At 43.9% G+C, this 17,403-nt stretch overlaps 1 protein-coding gene and 1 long non-coding RNA gene across 3 annotated transcripts in view; one reads left to right on the top strand and one right to left on the bottom strand.

Annotated features, from left to right (window-relative positions):
• Nucleotides 1–17,403, top strand: part of LOC123285366 (uncharacterized) — a 230,474-nt gene that overhangs the window by 70,373 nt on the left and 142,698 nt on the right. The window lies entirely within an intron of this gene.
• The window catches only part of ARHGEF4 (Rho guanine nucleotide exchange factor 4), a 247,704-nt gene that overhangs the window by 162,448 nt on the left and 67,853 nt on the right, over nt 1–17,403 (bottom strand). The window contains exon 2 of the mRNA XM_070507336.1: nt 527–4,105. Within this exon, the coding sequence (XP_070363437.1) occupies nt 527–4,105 (3,579 nt within the window). The remainder of the gene's footprint in view (nt 1–526; nt 4,106–17,403) is intronic.

Below are 17,403 nucleotides of genomic sequence, written 5' to 3'. Positions count from 1 at the left end.
ACTAGGAATTTCAGAAGCTCCAACAACTACTTTCCCACTCCTTACACTGAAACAAGCTCAACTGGATCAAATTTAAATTTTAAAAATAAACCCATAAAAATACTAGAAGACAACATTGGGAAATTTCTATTTTTAAATTTCACAGTGGAGAAGGATGAAGGCTGACACAAAAAAGTCGGTGTCAACCACCCAATGGAAAGTAGGCAAAGACTATGAACAGGTAGTTGACAGAGAAGGGAATTCAATTAATGTGAATTATACAGGAAAAAAGGAGCAACACAAAATAAAATTATAGTAAAATGCCAGTTCCCACTTGTTAGTTGGGCACATTCCAAGAAGCCGGTCACACACTGTGTTGACCAGGGTGGGGGCACTCTGGGAGGGTAACCAGGCAATCTCCCCGGAAGGCAGCTTGGCCGTCCCACCTCCCTTCTCCCCTCACTTAGGAAAACTTGCCCCGTGGTTCTCTCCTTCTCTTGCCTTGAGAGGTAAATAAACAGGTTGGTGGCAGTCACAGATAACTCACCTCACTGCCAGGAAGCTCCCTGAGCGATGGGGCTGTGCTCAGGCCATGGTGATGCTGGCCTCTTTCCTCCCTCTCTTCCTTCTGGTCATCCTGGTCTCCTGTCTGCAGAGAAAGTAGGAGGCTTGTCCCTGCCCTGGGGGTCTTGGGCCTTTCAGGGGCCTCTGAGCTGCTATCCACATCGCGGTAACTTCCAAGAGAAACCATGGAGTGGAAATCTGCCCGCTGAGCACCAGGCCTGGCGCTCCAGGGCTTGGGGGTCATGGGTTTGCAGGGCATGCCTTGGCTGCCATATGCCAAGCAACAAGCAGAGCTGGAGGGGAGGGTGTGGCTCATCCCAGCCTGCTGGACATGAGGGTTGACGGGCGAGATCAGCCAGGACTTCGCAGGAAAGATAGCTGAAGGCAGGTACCTACCACTTTCCTGGGGGCTTGTACATTTGATGGTTGGTTCACTTTTTCTCCTGTTATCTGGAGAGACCAAACTGCTGGTTGACACTGGTGTGGGGGACTGAGAAGGTGCCCAGTGATCTCTAACAACATAGCTCTCCTTGTCCCCTGCCTGCTCCACGCAGTGGCTGTTGATCCCTGGTGGGGAAGGTCGGAGGGGATTTGGGATCTCCTGTCCTGGAACCAGACTCACTGAAGAGGGCCTTTTTGGGCGTTGTGCGTCTTTGCTTTTCAGAAATGCACGCCAGGAACTCTGGCGCGGCCTGCTCCTCTCCTTCTGGCCCTTGACAGAACCTGGGGAACGTTCACCAGTGTCTTCTTTCTCTACAACTTTTGACTCAAAAAAATTTGCAAAGGTCTTATGAGCTAAGGACAACCTTGCCCTGAGCCTCTTCTGTGGAGTTTTGAGTCTCTTGGCGTCGCAGCTTTCTGAGGACGTTCTCCTGCTATCGAGGTCCCCTGGCGTCTCCACGTGGCCCCCTTCTCTCAGCCCTGCGGCTCCCTCGCCTGCGCCCTGGAGGGCCATCTTCGGAGAGGCGCTCGTGGCCGCCGTGAGTGGAGAGGTCCCGGCCCCGCCGGACGCCCCCTGCCTGCCGGCCGCAGCGCTCAGATCCCTGGCGCGGGGCTCCTCGAGGCCTGCGGAGGCCACGGCGCGGGTGGGCTGCGGACGCCCGGCTCCCTGCGCGCCGGCGCCCCCTCTGGGGCCCGCGGCGGCCGAGGGCTCGCTCCTCCCGAGGGAGGTCACCTCGTGGGGCGCCAGGCGCCGGCCGGGCCCCCGCGAAGCCTCGCCGAGCCGGCGGGGCAGTGCGCGCGGCAGGAGCGCGGGGGCGCGGGTCCCGCGTGCGTCTTCGGGCCGGGGGCCGGGCGCCCTGGCAGCGTCCTCCCTGTTGGCCCCAGTCCCCGGGCTCTGGCCTGCCCCAGGCGGTTTCTCGTCCGCAGACCCCTCTGTGCTCAGCACACCCCCAGCGCGCTCCTGGGAACAAATCTCTCCTCTACCCGGGGTCCTCTCTTCTGAAGCAGCTTGGGGGACCTTATGTACCCCAGGCTCTGCGGCTTGGGCCGCTGGCTGAAGAGCCCCATCAGCCCCTCCCGGTCTGCGGGCTGCTGGCAGCTCACACTGATCGCCATAGGTTTGTGGTTTCCCAGCCCTGGGAGACTCCCAGGGAGTCGCGCCAACTCTGCGGGGAGGTTCTGGTCTTTCCTCCAGAAACTCATGGGACTGCGTTTCTGGAAGAGGACCCACTTTCCTCCTGGTGGCCTGCAGACCCTTCTGCTCAACAGCTATAATGATGAGTGTGCACCTTCCCCTGGAAGATGTGTCTGCTTTGGGCTCCAGCTGCAGGCCCTCCGCCAAGGGCGTGGCACCACGCTCAGGCCCCTGTTCACACTCCTCACACCCCCAGTGAGACACAGTGGCTGCTGTTATTTCTGAAAAACCCTGCAAGACATTTTTCATGCAGTTGGGGTCTAGAACCATCACGTCTTCTGCTTCCTTTGAAGTGTCTGTTGCACTTGATTTCAGGGTGGTCTCCCGGGTGTCTGAACATTCACTCACTGTGGTGCAACCCATGCAGGCTCTGTTCCACACCTGTGACCCGCTATTGCTGGAGTGATGTGAAAACTTGGCCCTAGCAGGTGGCTTTCTTTTCTCACTAAGAACATAGTTTGATGTGGAATTACTGGTTTGGTTTCCTGCCTCAACAGAAATATCCTGAAGGTGCCTTTGTTTATCATTCACAGCAGCGTTTGGTGCAGGGCCAGTGCCTTGGGCTTCCTCGGGTCTGATTTCTGGGCTGTGTTCCGACTTGCACTCTGCAGGCGCTGGCACTTCCTCTGCAGGGAGGCTCACCAGCTCCTCAGTAAGGCATGAAGAAACTGGGCAGGACCTAGAATCCCGTCCCAACTGGTTTTCCAGCCAGAGATGTTCAGAGGGCCTGTCCTGAAAGGCCCTTTTCCAGCCAAGAGCACTGGGTTTGTACCGATCTTGCAAATAGGGAGCCCTCCTTTGGGAACCAGGAAGCAAGTGAGACGGTAGGGTGTGAACAGGGTGAAGAAGGTTTTGTGTTCTTGGATCTCGTTCTGTTTCTGTCCTTTCCTTCAAATGAGTCCCAAACTTCACAAAGTTCTTCCCTGGAGGCCCCTCAGGGTATCTTAAGGGAAGCCCTCCTATGGAGTGGACCCTGGTCAATGTCCTCATGTGCTGACAGTGGTGCCCTGGGGATGCCCTGACCTTGTCAATATTTTCTGGGGCACTATGGCAAAGCTTGGCATATAGCAGGCAAGATGTCCCTAAAGGAAGCTGGCAGGGGACATCAAGGCAGGGCGGGGAGCAGAGCAAGTCTGTGTTCACTGCCGGCACTGGAGTACTTCCCTTCTCTGTCCTGGCTCCCAGAGAGGCTACGCTGTCCAGCGGGCCTCTGAGAGGCAGCCCTGGTCCCCTGGCCCCGCCGTGGATGCGTGGCCAGCTCCGGCACAGGTCACAGCACGGGGGAAGGAAGGACCAGGCCCCCCGGATGCGGAGACAACTCTCAGACCTGGATTTCTGATGAGAAAAAATGGAGAGCCCCCTCAGGTCTTGTACAGTCACTACTTTTGGTGGCTGGAGGCTGTGGCTGCCTGTGGCACCCTCTGTGTGGTGAGGAGCCCCTGCCAGCGAAGCCTTCTGCGCCAGGCTGGCCACGCTGTCACCAAGGTGTTCTGCCTTCCCTTCTCCAGCAACTGCGGGAAAGGCTCGGAACCCACTTTTGTAAGACTCTTCCTTGAAGTCAAGAGACAAATCTCGTTCTTCCTTTGGAATAAGCCCAGGGACACCAGTCGAATGCTGCTCTCGAGGAGGTCTGGCTGCTGGGATGTCAGGGCATCCCCAGGGTGCATCTGTGTCCACAGAGGTGCCACTTGGAGGGAGGCAGACTGCCCCTGTGAGGTCACCAGGCAGCGACTCTGTGTCGGAAGCACTTTCAAAGGGGTCAGTTTTTGAGTCTGATTGACTTTCACTTTGGTGGGACAGTGTCTCAAAATTGTCATGCTCTGTTTCCTGGCTGCATCCCTGTTCCTCTGGTTCTGCAGGAGAAGGGTGAAGCTGCTTATCTTCGATCTCACCTTCACCTGGCAGATGTGCACCTGGTTCTGGAGTCTGGAAGAAGAAGAGAGGAGTCAGAGACGAGGCCTGAGGCCATCAGCACACATGTTCACATGGCACCCACCTGTGTCAGGAGGAGAAAGGCTCGGAAGCATCTCAGTAGTTCCCTAGGAAAAGAGAGGTAAATAGGAAGAGCTACCTTTTAGTAACAGAAAAAACAAACGATGAAGCCAAACCCAAACAGCAGGGAGAAAATGTAGCACATAGTGAAAACAGCCCTGTTACAAAATCAGGACAGGCCGAATGAGCATGTGCAGGTTAAGGCAGTATCAATATGTTGTATGAGTCATGGTGGGAAGCATATTTTTACCTCATGTTTTCAGCAAGAAAGAACAAATTAATATATGTTTGCTTTGTGTTCTGTATGTTCTTATGTAACCGGACGGATTGAAGTCAAGGTCTTACACTTAGAAGGGTTTTCTGAGTTATGTTTGCTGGAGGAAAACAAAAACAAAAATAAGAATAACTGAAAGCGCAAACACATTTTGAGATATTCTATAAACGCCCATGACAGCTTTGAGACGGGAAAAAAAAATAGAGAACTATGCAAGTATTGGCAGATTTTCCTCTCTCATTACACATTTCTTAATCAACTTGTTGAGATATAAATTTATATGTATCTATTTAAAGTGTACAGATCTATGCATTTTTTTAGATCTATGCATTTTAACAAACGTGTACACCCGTGTAACTATGCCCATGATAAAATTTAGAATATTTCCATTTCCTAAAAAAGCTCTTACCCCTTCCTGGACAGTCCTCACCTCCCCTCTGCTCCTCCCCTTCCTGTCACACAGTCTAGATTTGTCCTTCTCAGAGTTTCAGATGACAGAATATGCAGGATGTATTCTTCGGGGTCTGGTTTCTTCCTCTCAGCATACTGGTTTAGAGATTCATCCATGTACTGTGGTTGTAGCATGTATTAGTCATACAATGCCCTGAACTTTATGATAATGCTATACTCAACATTCAACTATCAAACTCCCCAAAGATTCCCCAGGCCAGGGATGGGGCAAGCACTCAGCCCCACTTCTAGCTAAGGCTACTTCACACAAATTGTGCACAGAAGCCACTCAACAAGTCCCTCTCAAGCATGTTTCTCAAGACTTTTCATAAGAGATCTCTCAAAGTCAAATTGCTTTTAATCCTCCTTAACTTAAAGACAAATAGCAAAGCATGTGATGTTTGAGGCTTTTAAGGGGCAAGGTAGATTCAGAAAATCAGGAGTAATATGATACTATAATTTCAAATACGTTCCAAAGCAGGAAGGAGTTGGGAATAAGAAAGGAAACATTAAAAATCAAACCATTTGGGAAGGAGGCCTGTGTGGATGTTTTGTGGTGTCCACGAGGAGAGAAGAGTTAAGGAAGCCAGGGTCTCCCACGAGTCCACCGCAGGCACTTGCTCCCATCGTGCGGCTCCCAGGTGCCAGGCTCCTCGACTGTACAGCAGGAATAACAGCCTCGGTCTACAGACCTCCCACATCACGGCAAAGGCGAGCAAGATTCGGATGTGAACATGCCTTGGCAAGCACAGAGGACTGTGCAATGGCAAATTTGCATTGTCACGAACAAGTGAATGGAGACGGCTGGCTACAGGCCCTGCAGAGCGCGCCTGCTCAGCAACTCCTGCCTTTAAGAGCACCTCTGTTCCGTCATCTTGCCAACGGTGCTATTAAACTGAGAGCTGACCTCCTGCCTGTAAAGCGTTTGAGTAGTCCTTTCAACGTTGTCATAGCTTGGTGTAACTTTATGGACTCATGTTGGCATCAATATTCACAGGCTTCAAGCCCAGAGAATTCCAAAGTCCCAAGTTCCAGGTGACAATGATCTGGACATTGACTCTGCCAAAGTGCCAGAGGGCTCATTCCTGTCCCCTGCTCAGCATCATGGGCTGCAGCCAAGGGACTGGGCTCCCTGGCTGGGTCCTGCTGAGGGTCAAACCTTTCTTTGAGTTCCAGGTATTTTGGCAAGAGGTTGCACTCTGTCTCAATGAAAATAAAAGGCTTTGTGGAATAAAAAAATAACTCTCCCAGATTACAAACTTGGTGTAGTTTATGTAAAAGCACCGGAATAGCAGGATTAATACTGCTTCAAGTGTATATGCTGAAACATGAAGAGTACATTTTTTAAAAAAAAGCATTTGCTTTGGCTTTGGACTATTAGATTCTAAATCTCATGAAGAAAGAATATTTTCTTCCTGAGTTGACTCAAAAGTAATCCTCACATAATTCCTTGGCATTAGTCCATATATTTCCCGGCTTATCCCTGAGGGATGGCTCGGGGTGCAATCCAGAGGCCAAGCTATTCTTTCTGCTGAAGTTCAGTTTTTTGTGGGGTGAAAATCTTTGTAAGCAGAAAAGCTCTCTGTAGGTTGTCACAGGCCTGGCCCTTCCTGTCTTATTTCTATAACTATGTGTGGCTTCAAACACTGGGCAACATGTGTGGGCTGCCTTCTGTAGGAAACAGAGCTGCGGTGGGTTTTTGCACAGACTGGTGAAATGGTGACAAACAGTACATCAGGGAGATGAGAATGGTGTTCACAAACAGGCTCCAGCATCCCACGCCATCCCTCCTAACTTTCACTTCTGTCCTCTCTGCTGTCCCTGGCAACCAAACTCCCTGGATGGGAATTCCTGCCCTCCTTCATCCTCTCCCTTCTCAGATCCTCACTGACACAGTTTACATTTAATCTCCATGCTTCCTCATCTCCCATTCACTTTTTACAAAAATCTTAGTATTTGAGGACAGGACATAATATCCCTTCTAACTACAACTTCCGTCATGCGTGGTTAGTTTTAATATGTGATATTTGCATTATTTTGCAATTTTAATTTTTTTCTAACATTATGATATGCTCTTTGACCCATGATTTATTTAGAAGCATGTTTTAGTTATCCTTTTGTTTCTGATTTCTATTTAATTACATTCTACTCAGAGAGTGTGGTCTGTATGATATTGAGTCTTTGCAATTAGTTGAAACTAGCTTTCTGGCATAGCACGAGGTCTGTCTCATAAGTGTCTCATGGGTGCTGGAAAGAATGTCTATTCTCTATGGTGCACGCAGGCTCTAGGAAGTGTTCATTAGATCAGTTGTATTGAAATCATCAGTAATTTGACTAGTTTTTCACTTGCTATTAAGAGAAGTGTGTTGAAATCACCCACTGCAGGGGTGCATTTGTCCATTTTCTCCTCTAATCCTGCCCTCTTTTGACTTACGTACTTCAGTGTCATGTTAGCAGGTGCGTGAACAAGTTCAGAAGGGATACATCTTCCCGGTGAATGGTCTTTGTATTACTACATAGTGACCCTCTTTACCCCTAAGGAAGATTTCTCCTTTAAAGGCTGTCTTCTCTAATATTAATATACCTCTACCAGCTTTCTTTGGGTATTTGCCTAGTATATATTTTTCCATTGCTTTATTTTCAATCTTTCTATATTTCTTAAGTGTGTTTCTCATAACTAACATATAGCTGGGCTTTCAAAATCCAACATTTCAATCACTTTTAAACCAGAGAATTTAACCAGCTAGGATTTATTGTGGTCATTGATGTATCTGGCTTGCTTTCTTCTACCTATTTCATCCTTTTTTAGCTCTTCCTATTGCTTCCACCCTGGGAATTTCCCTTTCTTTTTGTGAATCCAACTATGGCTTATTTAAGAGCATATGTTTAAAGGTATGTTATACCTTATTTCTACAGGATTTTGGTGCAGCGAGCATTTTGGGAATTACGCAGTCTGCATTCATTCTAGAATCAGCAGTTGCTGTCCCTGGGCTCGCCACAATTTGCTGTCCCCACACTCACTCACTGGTTCACTCTGGCACGGCGCCCGAATGACCTCTGCATTGCTAAATCCGAGGCTCTGGGTTTTCTTTCTTTTTTTCTGCCTATTTAATTTTTTACAACTTTATTGAGGTATAAGTGACACATATTTCAAGTGTACAATTAAAGTTTTTACGTGTATCTGTGAAATCATGACCACAATCAAGATACTGAACATTTCTCTTGCTTCCAGAAGTTACCTCATGGTTCTCTGTAGTCCCTCCCTCTCGTCCCCACCGTGCCTCTCCCTGGCCGCCCTCCTGCATCCCAGGCCATTTTTATCTGCTTTCTGCCACTGTAGATTAATTTGCATTTTCTAGAATTCCACATAAATTGAATCATGCAGTATTTATTTTTTGTCTGGCTTTTTTGACTCAGCACTGTTACTTTGAGATTCCTCTAGTTGCATATGTCAGTAACACTTGTTTTATTGGCAAGTAGTGTTCTATTGGGTGGATATGCCACAACGTGTTTATCCATCCACTGCTGGTGGACATTTGAGTTATTCTGAGTTTCTGGCTCTTCACATAAAGCTGCAGTGAACATTGTGGACAGGTCTTTGCATGGATGTGTGCTTTCATTTCTCTTGTGTGAATACTGAGGAGTGGAGTGACTGGGCCAAGTGGTAGGGGTATATGATTAATTTCTTAAGAAACTGAAAACTGGTTTCCATCCCCTTTTAGACTCCCCCCCAGCAGTGTCTCAGAGTCCACCTGCTCCCCAGCCTCCCCCACGTCTGGTATGGTCAGTTTTGTTAGCGTCAGCCATCCTAGTGGTTGTGGAGTGGTATCACATTGCAGTCTTACTCAGCACTTTCTAATGACAGACGATGTTGAGCACTTTTTCATATGTTTTTTTTCCATCTGTAGATCTTCTTTGGTAAAGTGTCAGTTCAAATGTTTTGCCCATTTAAAAAAATTGGGTTGTATTCTTATTATTGAGTTGTAAGACCTCTTTATATATCCTAGATATAAGTCTTTTGTTGGATATATGCTTTGCAAATAGTTTCTTCTAGTCTGTGGCTTACCTTCTCATTTTATTAACAATTCTTTTTAATTTGAAGAACAAAAGGGTTTAATTTTGATGAAGCCCAATTTGGGCGCTTTTGTAGGTCATGTTTTTTGTGTGTCAATTTTAAAAAACTCTTTCCAACCTCAGGTAACTAAGACTTTTTCCTATAGTTTCTTCTAGGCCATGGTAGACAGAATTATGCCCTTCTCCCCCAAGATGTCCATATGCTAATTCTGAGAGCCTGTGAATCTTGGCTTTTTTGGCAAAAGGGACCTGGCAGATATGATTATGTTAAAGATCTCGGGTAGGATATTATCCGGGATGATGTGGGTGGGCCCAATGTAGTCACACAGGTCCTATTAAGGCAAAAGCAGAGGCAGGAAAGTCAGAGGAGGAGTTGTGATGTGGGAGCAGAAATCAGAGCAATTCAAGGAAGGGCCATGAGCCGAGGAATGTGGGCAGCCTCCAGAAGGGAACACAGCCGGGCTGACACCTTGATGTTAGCCTAAGTGAGGGTTTGCCATGACTGTCTGACAATGGGAAAGAGCAGCAGCACCGGCGGGAAGACAAGGACTGTGTAACTTAGAGCTCCGATGCCCGGCAGAGAGCCTGGCTTCACAGTGTGGGGGCGTCCGTTCTCTCACTGCTTTAGTCTGCATTTCCGTCAGTGGCTGCCACCTGCCAAGTGTGCTTATCTCACTGGAGTTTGGGAAGTTGAAATGAGGATATCGTAGCCCTCTGAAAATTCTAAATATTCTCCTACCTTCCACTCTCAGTTACAGCGATTTCTCTATGTTAAACGTGGAGATTAAACACACCTCTGTCAGTTCTTTTCGCAACTAGCTTGGTCACAAATATCCTGGGGACAGAAATTATGTCACATACTTTGTTGTCTCCCATAGTTTCCAGTGCAGGGCTGGTCCAGAGTAAACGCAGAATAAACGTTAGAGGAGTGCAGAACTATACCGAATCACACTGCCGCGGATGACTATTGTAGCTCTGTGGCCATCATCTTATAAGCATCTTAAATGCACAGGACGTTTTTTCCCAAACATTCTATTCAAAGGTACATTCAGATTTGTTTATTTTGTTATTTTTTTGGTGAGGAAGAGTAGCCCTGAGCTAACATCTGTTGCCATTCTTCCTCCTTTTCTTGGGGAAGATTGTTGCTGAGCTAACATCTGTGCCAGTCTTCCTCTATTTTCTGTGGGATGCCGCCACAGAGGGCTTGTTGAGCAGTGTGTAGGTCCACAGTTGGGATCTGAACCTGCAAACCTGGGCCTCTGAAGTGAGGTGTGCTGAACTTAACCAGAATGCCACCGGGCTGGCCCCTACATTCAGATTTACATGCACATTTTCCACTTACTATGTGCATTAGACCTGTGTCAACAGAGGCAGAAGTATCTTCTTATTTTTTGAGTTTTCCAATCTGAATATATTTTACTACAGAAATGAAATATTTTACTATTCTACTTGAGTAAAGAAGTTCTTTTTAAAAAAGGAAAGTCTTATTCAAGTAATTGGAGTTGAACTGCAGCTCCTCCTGAGGCCTCAGACGAGACGGAGGTGCCCACATTGTAGTCCGTCTCTAGTTGTTCAGGGAGCTCCCTGGCGATCCCTCCAGAGTCCCGGCTCACGGTTGGTGAGTTTTTTCCAGTAAGTATTTGTCAAGTGAATTAATGCAGAGAAGGCAGTGACAGTTACCTAGTGGGGGTGGGGAGAGGCTGAAGAAGAACTGGAAGAAAGTTGAGGAGGTCTGAGGAATCCAGAAGCTTCTTTCTTGCCTTAATTTCAGAGCAAGCTTCCATATTTCCTACAGTAATATTTTCTCACTTAGCTAACCTCACTTCCCCACAAATTCCTGACATTTGCACCTGAGCTGATCATATTTATCTTTTCACCGTCTGAAAGATATGGGTTTCCAGGTCAGTTATTCACACTGACTGGGTTACAAGGAGGATGTGTTCTCTTCACTGTCCAAGGACTCAAGGAGTTTCCACCTCATGGCACCCACCTAACGCACTGACCTCTTACCCATTTGTTAAACAAAGTAACAGTGCTTCTACCTGGAAGGAACTTTTGGGCAGTCAATGGGACGGTACAACATGATCCTGGAAGTACTACTGTTATGTTTATTTAAGAAGATTCTAGAATCCAAATTGGCCTTTCTTCTTCATTAGTCCCAATTCTATACTCTCAGGCTGGATTTCCACATATACTAGACACTTTCTATTTTCAAGCCCTGTAGTTATCTGCTACCTCATCTGATTTTTCTAAGAGGGCACAGATGCATTTGCCAAAATTCTGGATAGAGTCACTCAAGAAGTTGCCCTTTACCAGGAAGTGTTATGTACCAGAAACTGTATCAAACAAAAGACACATAAAAACAAAGCCCCTTCTACCAGAGCAGTTGTGAACTAACAAGCGAACAAGTACCTACCCAACCAGCAAAATTAGAATGTGCTCTACGCTCCACTAATGGTATCAACAAGAACTACACACACAGGAAAATGATTGATTTCATGGGGAGGAAGTTTTCAGAGGGCTGTGCATCTGAGCTGTGATATGAGAGATGAAGTTTCATGGGCACCAAGGTGAAGTGTGAAAGTGGGAGTTAGTGAGTAGGTAGGGCCAACTTGGGGCAAAGTAGCAAAAACTGGTCCTTAGTGTTCTCCATCTCTTCTAAGTCAGGTCAGTGTGTGTTTACCTACTCTGTACCCATCTTTGCTACCACACCTGTGTCTTAACACATTACGTTGCAATAATCAGTATCCTTTAATTACATTGAAGGCTGGAGTGCACAGGTGAACCAAGCAGACCTCATCATTGCCCCCAAAGACACACACAAACAACAAACAAGGACACGTGCAGATGTAACTACCCATTGAGATGAGGGTTATGAAGAGAAAAACCCAAGGGCCGATGAGTAGTTAGGGCAGGGCTTTCTAGGAGGAGTTCAAGCTGAGGCATGAAAGCAAGGCAGGGGCCAGCAGTGGGAATGGTTAGGGAGAAGGACATTCTAGGTTGAGGGAAGGGCATGTATGAAGGCTCTAAGGCCCAGAGACCTTGGCTTGAGTGAACCAAAACGATGGGCCACTGTAACATCGTGGGTGAAGGGAAAAGGGGGCAGAGGCCAGACATTATGGGGGCTTGTAGGTGGGCTGAGGAGTTGAATCTTATTCTGAGTTCAAAGAGGAAGCCAATAAAGAGTTTAAAACAGGGAGTAGCAGCTTCGTGTGGTGTATCTTTAGAGTCACCCTGGTCTGTGAGGAGGAGGAGTGAAGGCCAGTCAGGAAGCTACTGCTGAGGGTTACTTTGCTTCTCTGTTAGACTCCAGCGTCTCATGGGTGGCACCTACCAAGGACGTCCTATCACCTGGCTCTGTGCCCTCAGGTTGGCCCCCAGAACCCTTCCCCCACCGACGACTCCAGGCTGTGAATTGGCTCACTTGAGGAACTAGGGTGACTCCCTCCCCAGTGGGAAGCAGGCATTTAACCGCAGCTTTGAGATGTAAAAGAGTAGTGAGTCTCCTCGTGAGCAGAATTAGAAGTTGCGCCAAACTACTGCCACTGACCTCCAGGGTGACTTTAGCAACTAACAGCCCCTTTATGCACCTCAGGTCCTCAGTTGTAAATGAAGCCAAGTGACTAAATTAGCATTTTTAAAAACTTCATTCTGACTGCAGCTTCTTCCCTGGTATGTAAGAGAGCTCAAAGGAGCATCACTCTCACCCTTACAATAAAAAAGCCAAATTATCTTAATGGTCACAACTTTTTCTTGAGCCCTCAGAGAGCTGAGGTTGCAGAGCAAACTTCTGGCCCAAAATATGAGGAGAGACAGTCATCTGCAGGGAGAGAGGAAACCCACACGTCCAAGACCAGTAGCAAGTGATCTGACACAGGCATAACTGGACCCCCAGAGGGAGAAAAGAGAAAGAATAGGGCAGAAGAAACATTTGAAGCAATAAGTGCAAGAATTTCCCCAAATCAGTGACAGATATTAAACCACAGTTCCACAAAGTTCGAGCAGGATAAATACAAAAGAACAAAAGCTCACACCTCAGCACATGATGCACATGTTGCTGAAAACAAAAGACAAAGGGAAAATGTTGAAAGCAGCTAGAGTAAAAAGAAACAACACATAGAAACAAAGAAGGATAAGACTTAGAGCAAAAATCTTATCAGAAACCATGCCAGGCAGTGGACAATGCAGTGACATCTTTAAAGAGCTGAAAGAAAAAATATACCCAGCAAAAGAATCTTTCAAATGTGAGGGAGAAATAAAGACCTTCTCAGACTAACGAAAACTGGGAGAATTAATTTCCAGCAGACCCACTGCAAAAGAAATGTTAAAAGTTCTTCAGGCAGAAGGAATATGATAGCAGACTGAAACTCAGATCTACATAGAGAAATGAAGAGTTCAGGCTAAGAGTGGAAGGGAATGTTCCTAACCTGATAAAGGTAACTGCTGAGGTTAACATCATACTTAACGGGAAGGACTGAGTGCCTTCTCCCTAAGACCTCAGCAAGGACTGGACGTCTCCTCTCCCCACTCCTATTCAACATGGACTTTGAGGTCCTAGCCAGTGTAATAAGATGATAAAAAGAAATAAAAGCAATATAGATTAAAATGGAAGAAACTAAACAGTCTATGTGTGATTTTCTATGTAGCAAATTCCAAAGAAACTAAAAAAACCTCCTAGAATTAATAGGTGAGTTTAGCAAGTTTGCAAGACACAAAGGTTAAGAAAAAATAAACAAGTGGCATTTCTGTATTCTAGGGGTGAGCAATTAGAATTTGAAATCAAAAATAGCATTTACAACAGTAGCCAAAGATTATATCTCTAGGTATAAATCTAACGAAATATATTCAGGACCTATATGCTGGTATTTCATCAGAATAGAACAAATCTGAATAGTATTGCAAAAGCTCAGGAAACTAAATTGTCATTAGAATTGAGGCCAACAAAACAGGATGGATCTACATAGCAAATCTAAATAGGGCAAATGCTTGCTAAAAGAGAAGATTTCAATAGGATGAAGAGTTTCTTAACATCATATCCAGAATGCCTAAGATACAATAGAAAATCACTTTTCATACCAAGAACCACAACTTAAATAAGAAATCACAACTTGAATGAGAAAAATGTTCAGTTGATGCTAATGCTGAGAAGAATCAGATAGAACGGTCTGACAAAGATTTTGAAGCAGCCACCATAAAACTACTTTAACAAATAATTATGAATACACTTGAAACAAATGGAAAAAATATAAAACTTAAAAAAAGAATTTATATAAAAGAACCAAATGGAATTCATAGAGTTGAAAAGTACGATAACTGAAATAAAACTGAATGGATGGGTTTGACAGCAGTATGAAGGGAACAGAGATAGAATCAGTGAACTTGAGGACAAGACAATAGAATTCTGAACAACAGAGAGAAAATAGACTGAAAAAAATTATAATAGCCTCAGGGATATTTGTGTCATTGAAGTCTTGGGAGGAGAGGTGAAAGAGGATGGACAGAAACAGTTTTTAAACAAATAATGGCTGAATTGTTCTCAAATTTGGCAAAAGACATAAACTATAGATTTGAGAAGCAGAATGAATTCCAAATAGTGGAAATCCAAAGAAATCTATGCCATACTATATCATAATTATGCTTCTGAAAACTAAAAACAAAGGGAAAAATCTTAAAAGCAATGAGAGAGAAACAAGGCACCACCTATAGAGGAACACCAATTTGAATGGCAACCTTTCCTCCTCTGAAACCATGGAGGCCAGAAGAAAGTGGTGCGTTTTTCAAGTGCTCCTAAAAGAACATTCAACGGCAAATTCAACATCCATTGAAACACCTTCAGTGATGAAGGGGAAATCAAGATAATCTCAGATGAAGGAAAATTAAAAGAATTTGTTGTTAGCAGATCTTAAAGAATGGCTAAATGAAACTCTCCAATAGAAAGAAAATAATTATAAAAGAAGGCTTGGAACTTCATAAAGGAAAGAACAATAGGATAGGCAAAAATAGAGGTAGATATAATAGACTATCCTTCTCCCAATGAGTTTATTAAGGCATATTTGATGGTTGAAGCAAAAATTATAACGTTACCTGTTGTGGTGCTCAATGTATATTGAGGGAATACTTGAGACAACTGTATTTTAAAAGACAGGATGGTAAAGGGATCTAAATGGAAATAAAGTTTCAGTACTCCACTAGAAGTGGTAAAACGTCTGCACCAGTAGCTGGTTATTAGTTACATCTGTATTTGTAATACCTAGAGCAACCACTAAGAAAACTATATAAAGAGGTGTACTCAAAAACCACATAAATAAAACGAGATGAAATCCTACAAATTGTTCACGTAACTCCGAGGAAGGCAAGAAAAGAAAAACAGAGAAACAAGAAACAGAAAACAAATAATAAAGTAGCAGTTTAAGCCCTAGCATATCAATAAGTTTTTTAACTGGAAATAGTCTAAACATACAATTCAAAAAACAGATTGGCACAGTAGATGAAAAAACATGATCCAACTATATGCTGTCTAGAAAAACACTCATTTAAAACACAACAACATAGGAAGGTTAAAAGTAAAAGGATGGAAAAAGATATATCATGCTAACATTAATTTAAAAAAAAAAAGCAAGAGTGGCTGTTTTACTATCAGGTAAAGTAAATTTTAGAGAAAAAACCTACCGGGGCAAAGGATGAAACTTAACAATGATAAAAGAATCCACCAAACAGGAAGACCTCACAATCTTAAACGTGTGTGCAGCAAACAACAGAGTTTCAAGCCACATGAAACAAAACCAGATAGAGGTCAAAAAAGAAAAAGGAAAATCCATAATTAATAGTTGGGAACTACAAAACCCACTATCAGCAATTGATAGAAGTACTAGACAAAAAATTAACCAAGACATAGAACAACTGAACAACATAATCAATTAACTAGATCTAATTGACATTTACAGAACACACCACCCAACATCAGTAGAATACACATTGTTTTCAAACACCCATGGAAAATTCACCAAGATAGACCTTCTCCTTGGTCACAGAACAAACCTCAACAAATTTGAAACAATTGATAGCATAGAGTATATTCTCTTACCATATTAGAATCAAACTGGAAAACAACAACAGAAAAACAAGAAAATGCTCTAACAGTTGGAAATTAAACAACACATTTCCATGGGTCAAGGAGAAAATCTCAAGGGAAGTTAAAAAAATACACAGAACAGAATGAAAATAAAAATGGGCTATTCTTTTGAGCTCTATCTGTTTTTGTTTCATGTGTTGAAACTCTGTTGTTTGCTGCACACATGTTTAAGATTGTGAGGTCTTCCTGTTGGATGGATTCTTTTGTCATTGTTATGTTTCATCCTTTGCCCCTGGTAGATTTTTTTCTTCGAAGATCAAATAAAAATTGGACTTATATGAAAAGGTAAAGCAGTGTTGAGAGGGAAATTATAGCACTAGATTCTCAATTAGAAAAGACGAAAGTTCTCAAATCTGTAAGTTCCTACCTTAAGAAACTAGGAAAAATAAGAGCAAAATAAACTTAAAGTAAGCAAAAGGAAGTAATAAAAACAAAAATGGAAATCAGTAAAATTAAAAACAGGACAAAAATGAAGAAATTCAATGAAACAAAAAAATTGCTTCTTTGAAAAAAAAAATCAATTCTTAAACCTCTAACGAGAACAACAACAAGAGAGAAGACACATACACACACACACAAAAAAATGCAGAACGAAGCAAGGGATATCCTGACATATCCTGCAATTACTAAAGGAATAATAAGAGAACATTGCAAACAATTTTATGCTCATAAATTCAACAACGTGGAACAAATGGACTAATTCCTCAAAAAACACAAACTGACAAAGCTCAGCCAAGATTAGATAAATTAAACAGTCCTATAACCATTAAGGAAACTGGATTTTTATTATAAAGCTTCTAGAAAAGATCTTCAGCCCAGATAATTCACTGGAGAATTCTAGTAAACATTTAAAGAAGAGCTAGCATCAGTTTTATATGTCTTCCAGAAAAAGAAATAGAAAGGAACAGTACCCAACTCATTTTATGAGAGCAATCTTACCTTGAACTAACCTAGACAGAGAAAGTACAAAAAGAGAAAACTACAGATTAATATCTCTCATGAACTTAAGATTCAAAAATCCTCAAGAAAATATTAGCAAATAGAGTTTAGTAATATGTAAAAAGAATTATACATCACGACCAAGAAGGATTTATTCCAGGTATGCAAGGTTGATTCAACATTCAAAAATCAATATAATCCAATATATATCAACAGGCTAAGGAAAAAAATCATATAATCATATTCATTGATGGAGAAAAATTATTTGACAAAAATCTAACACCCATTCATGATAAAAACTCTCAGCAAGTTGGGAATAGCAGAGAATTACCTCAACTTGCTAAAGAGCATTATGAGGTCAAT

This window comes from Equus asinus, chromosome 4 (assembly GCF_041296235.1).
Source record: "Equus asinus isolate D_3611 breed Donkey chromosome 4, EquAss-T2T_v2, whole genome shotgun sequence".
Taxonomy (NCBI): Eukaryota; Metazoa; Chordata; class Mammalia; order Perissodactyla; family Equidae; genus Equus; species Equus asinus.
This window is presented reverse-complemented; position numbering and strand designations above follow the sequence as displayed.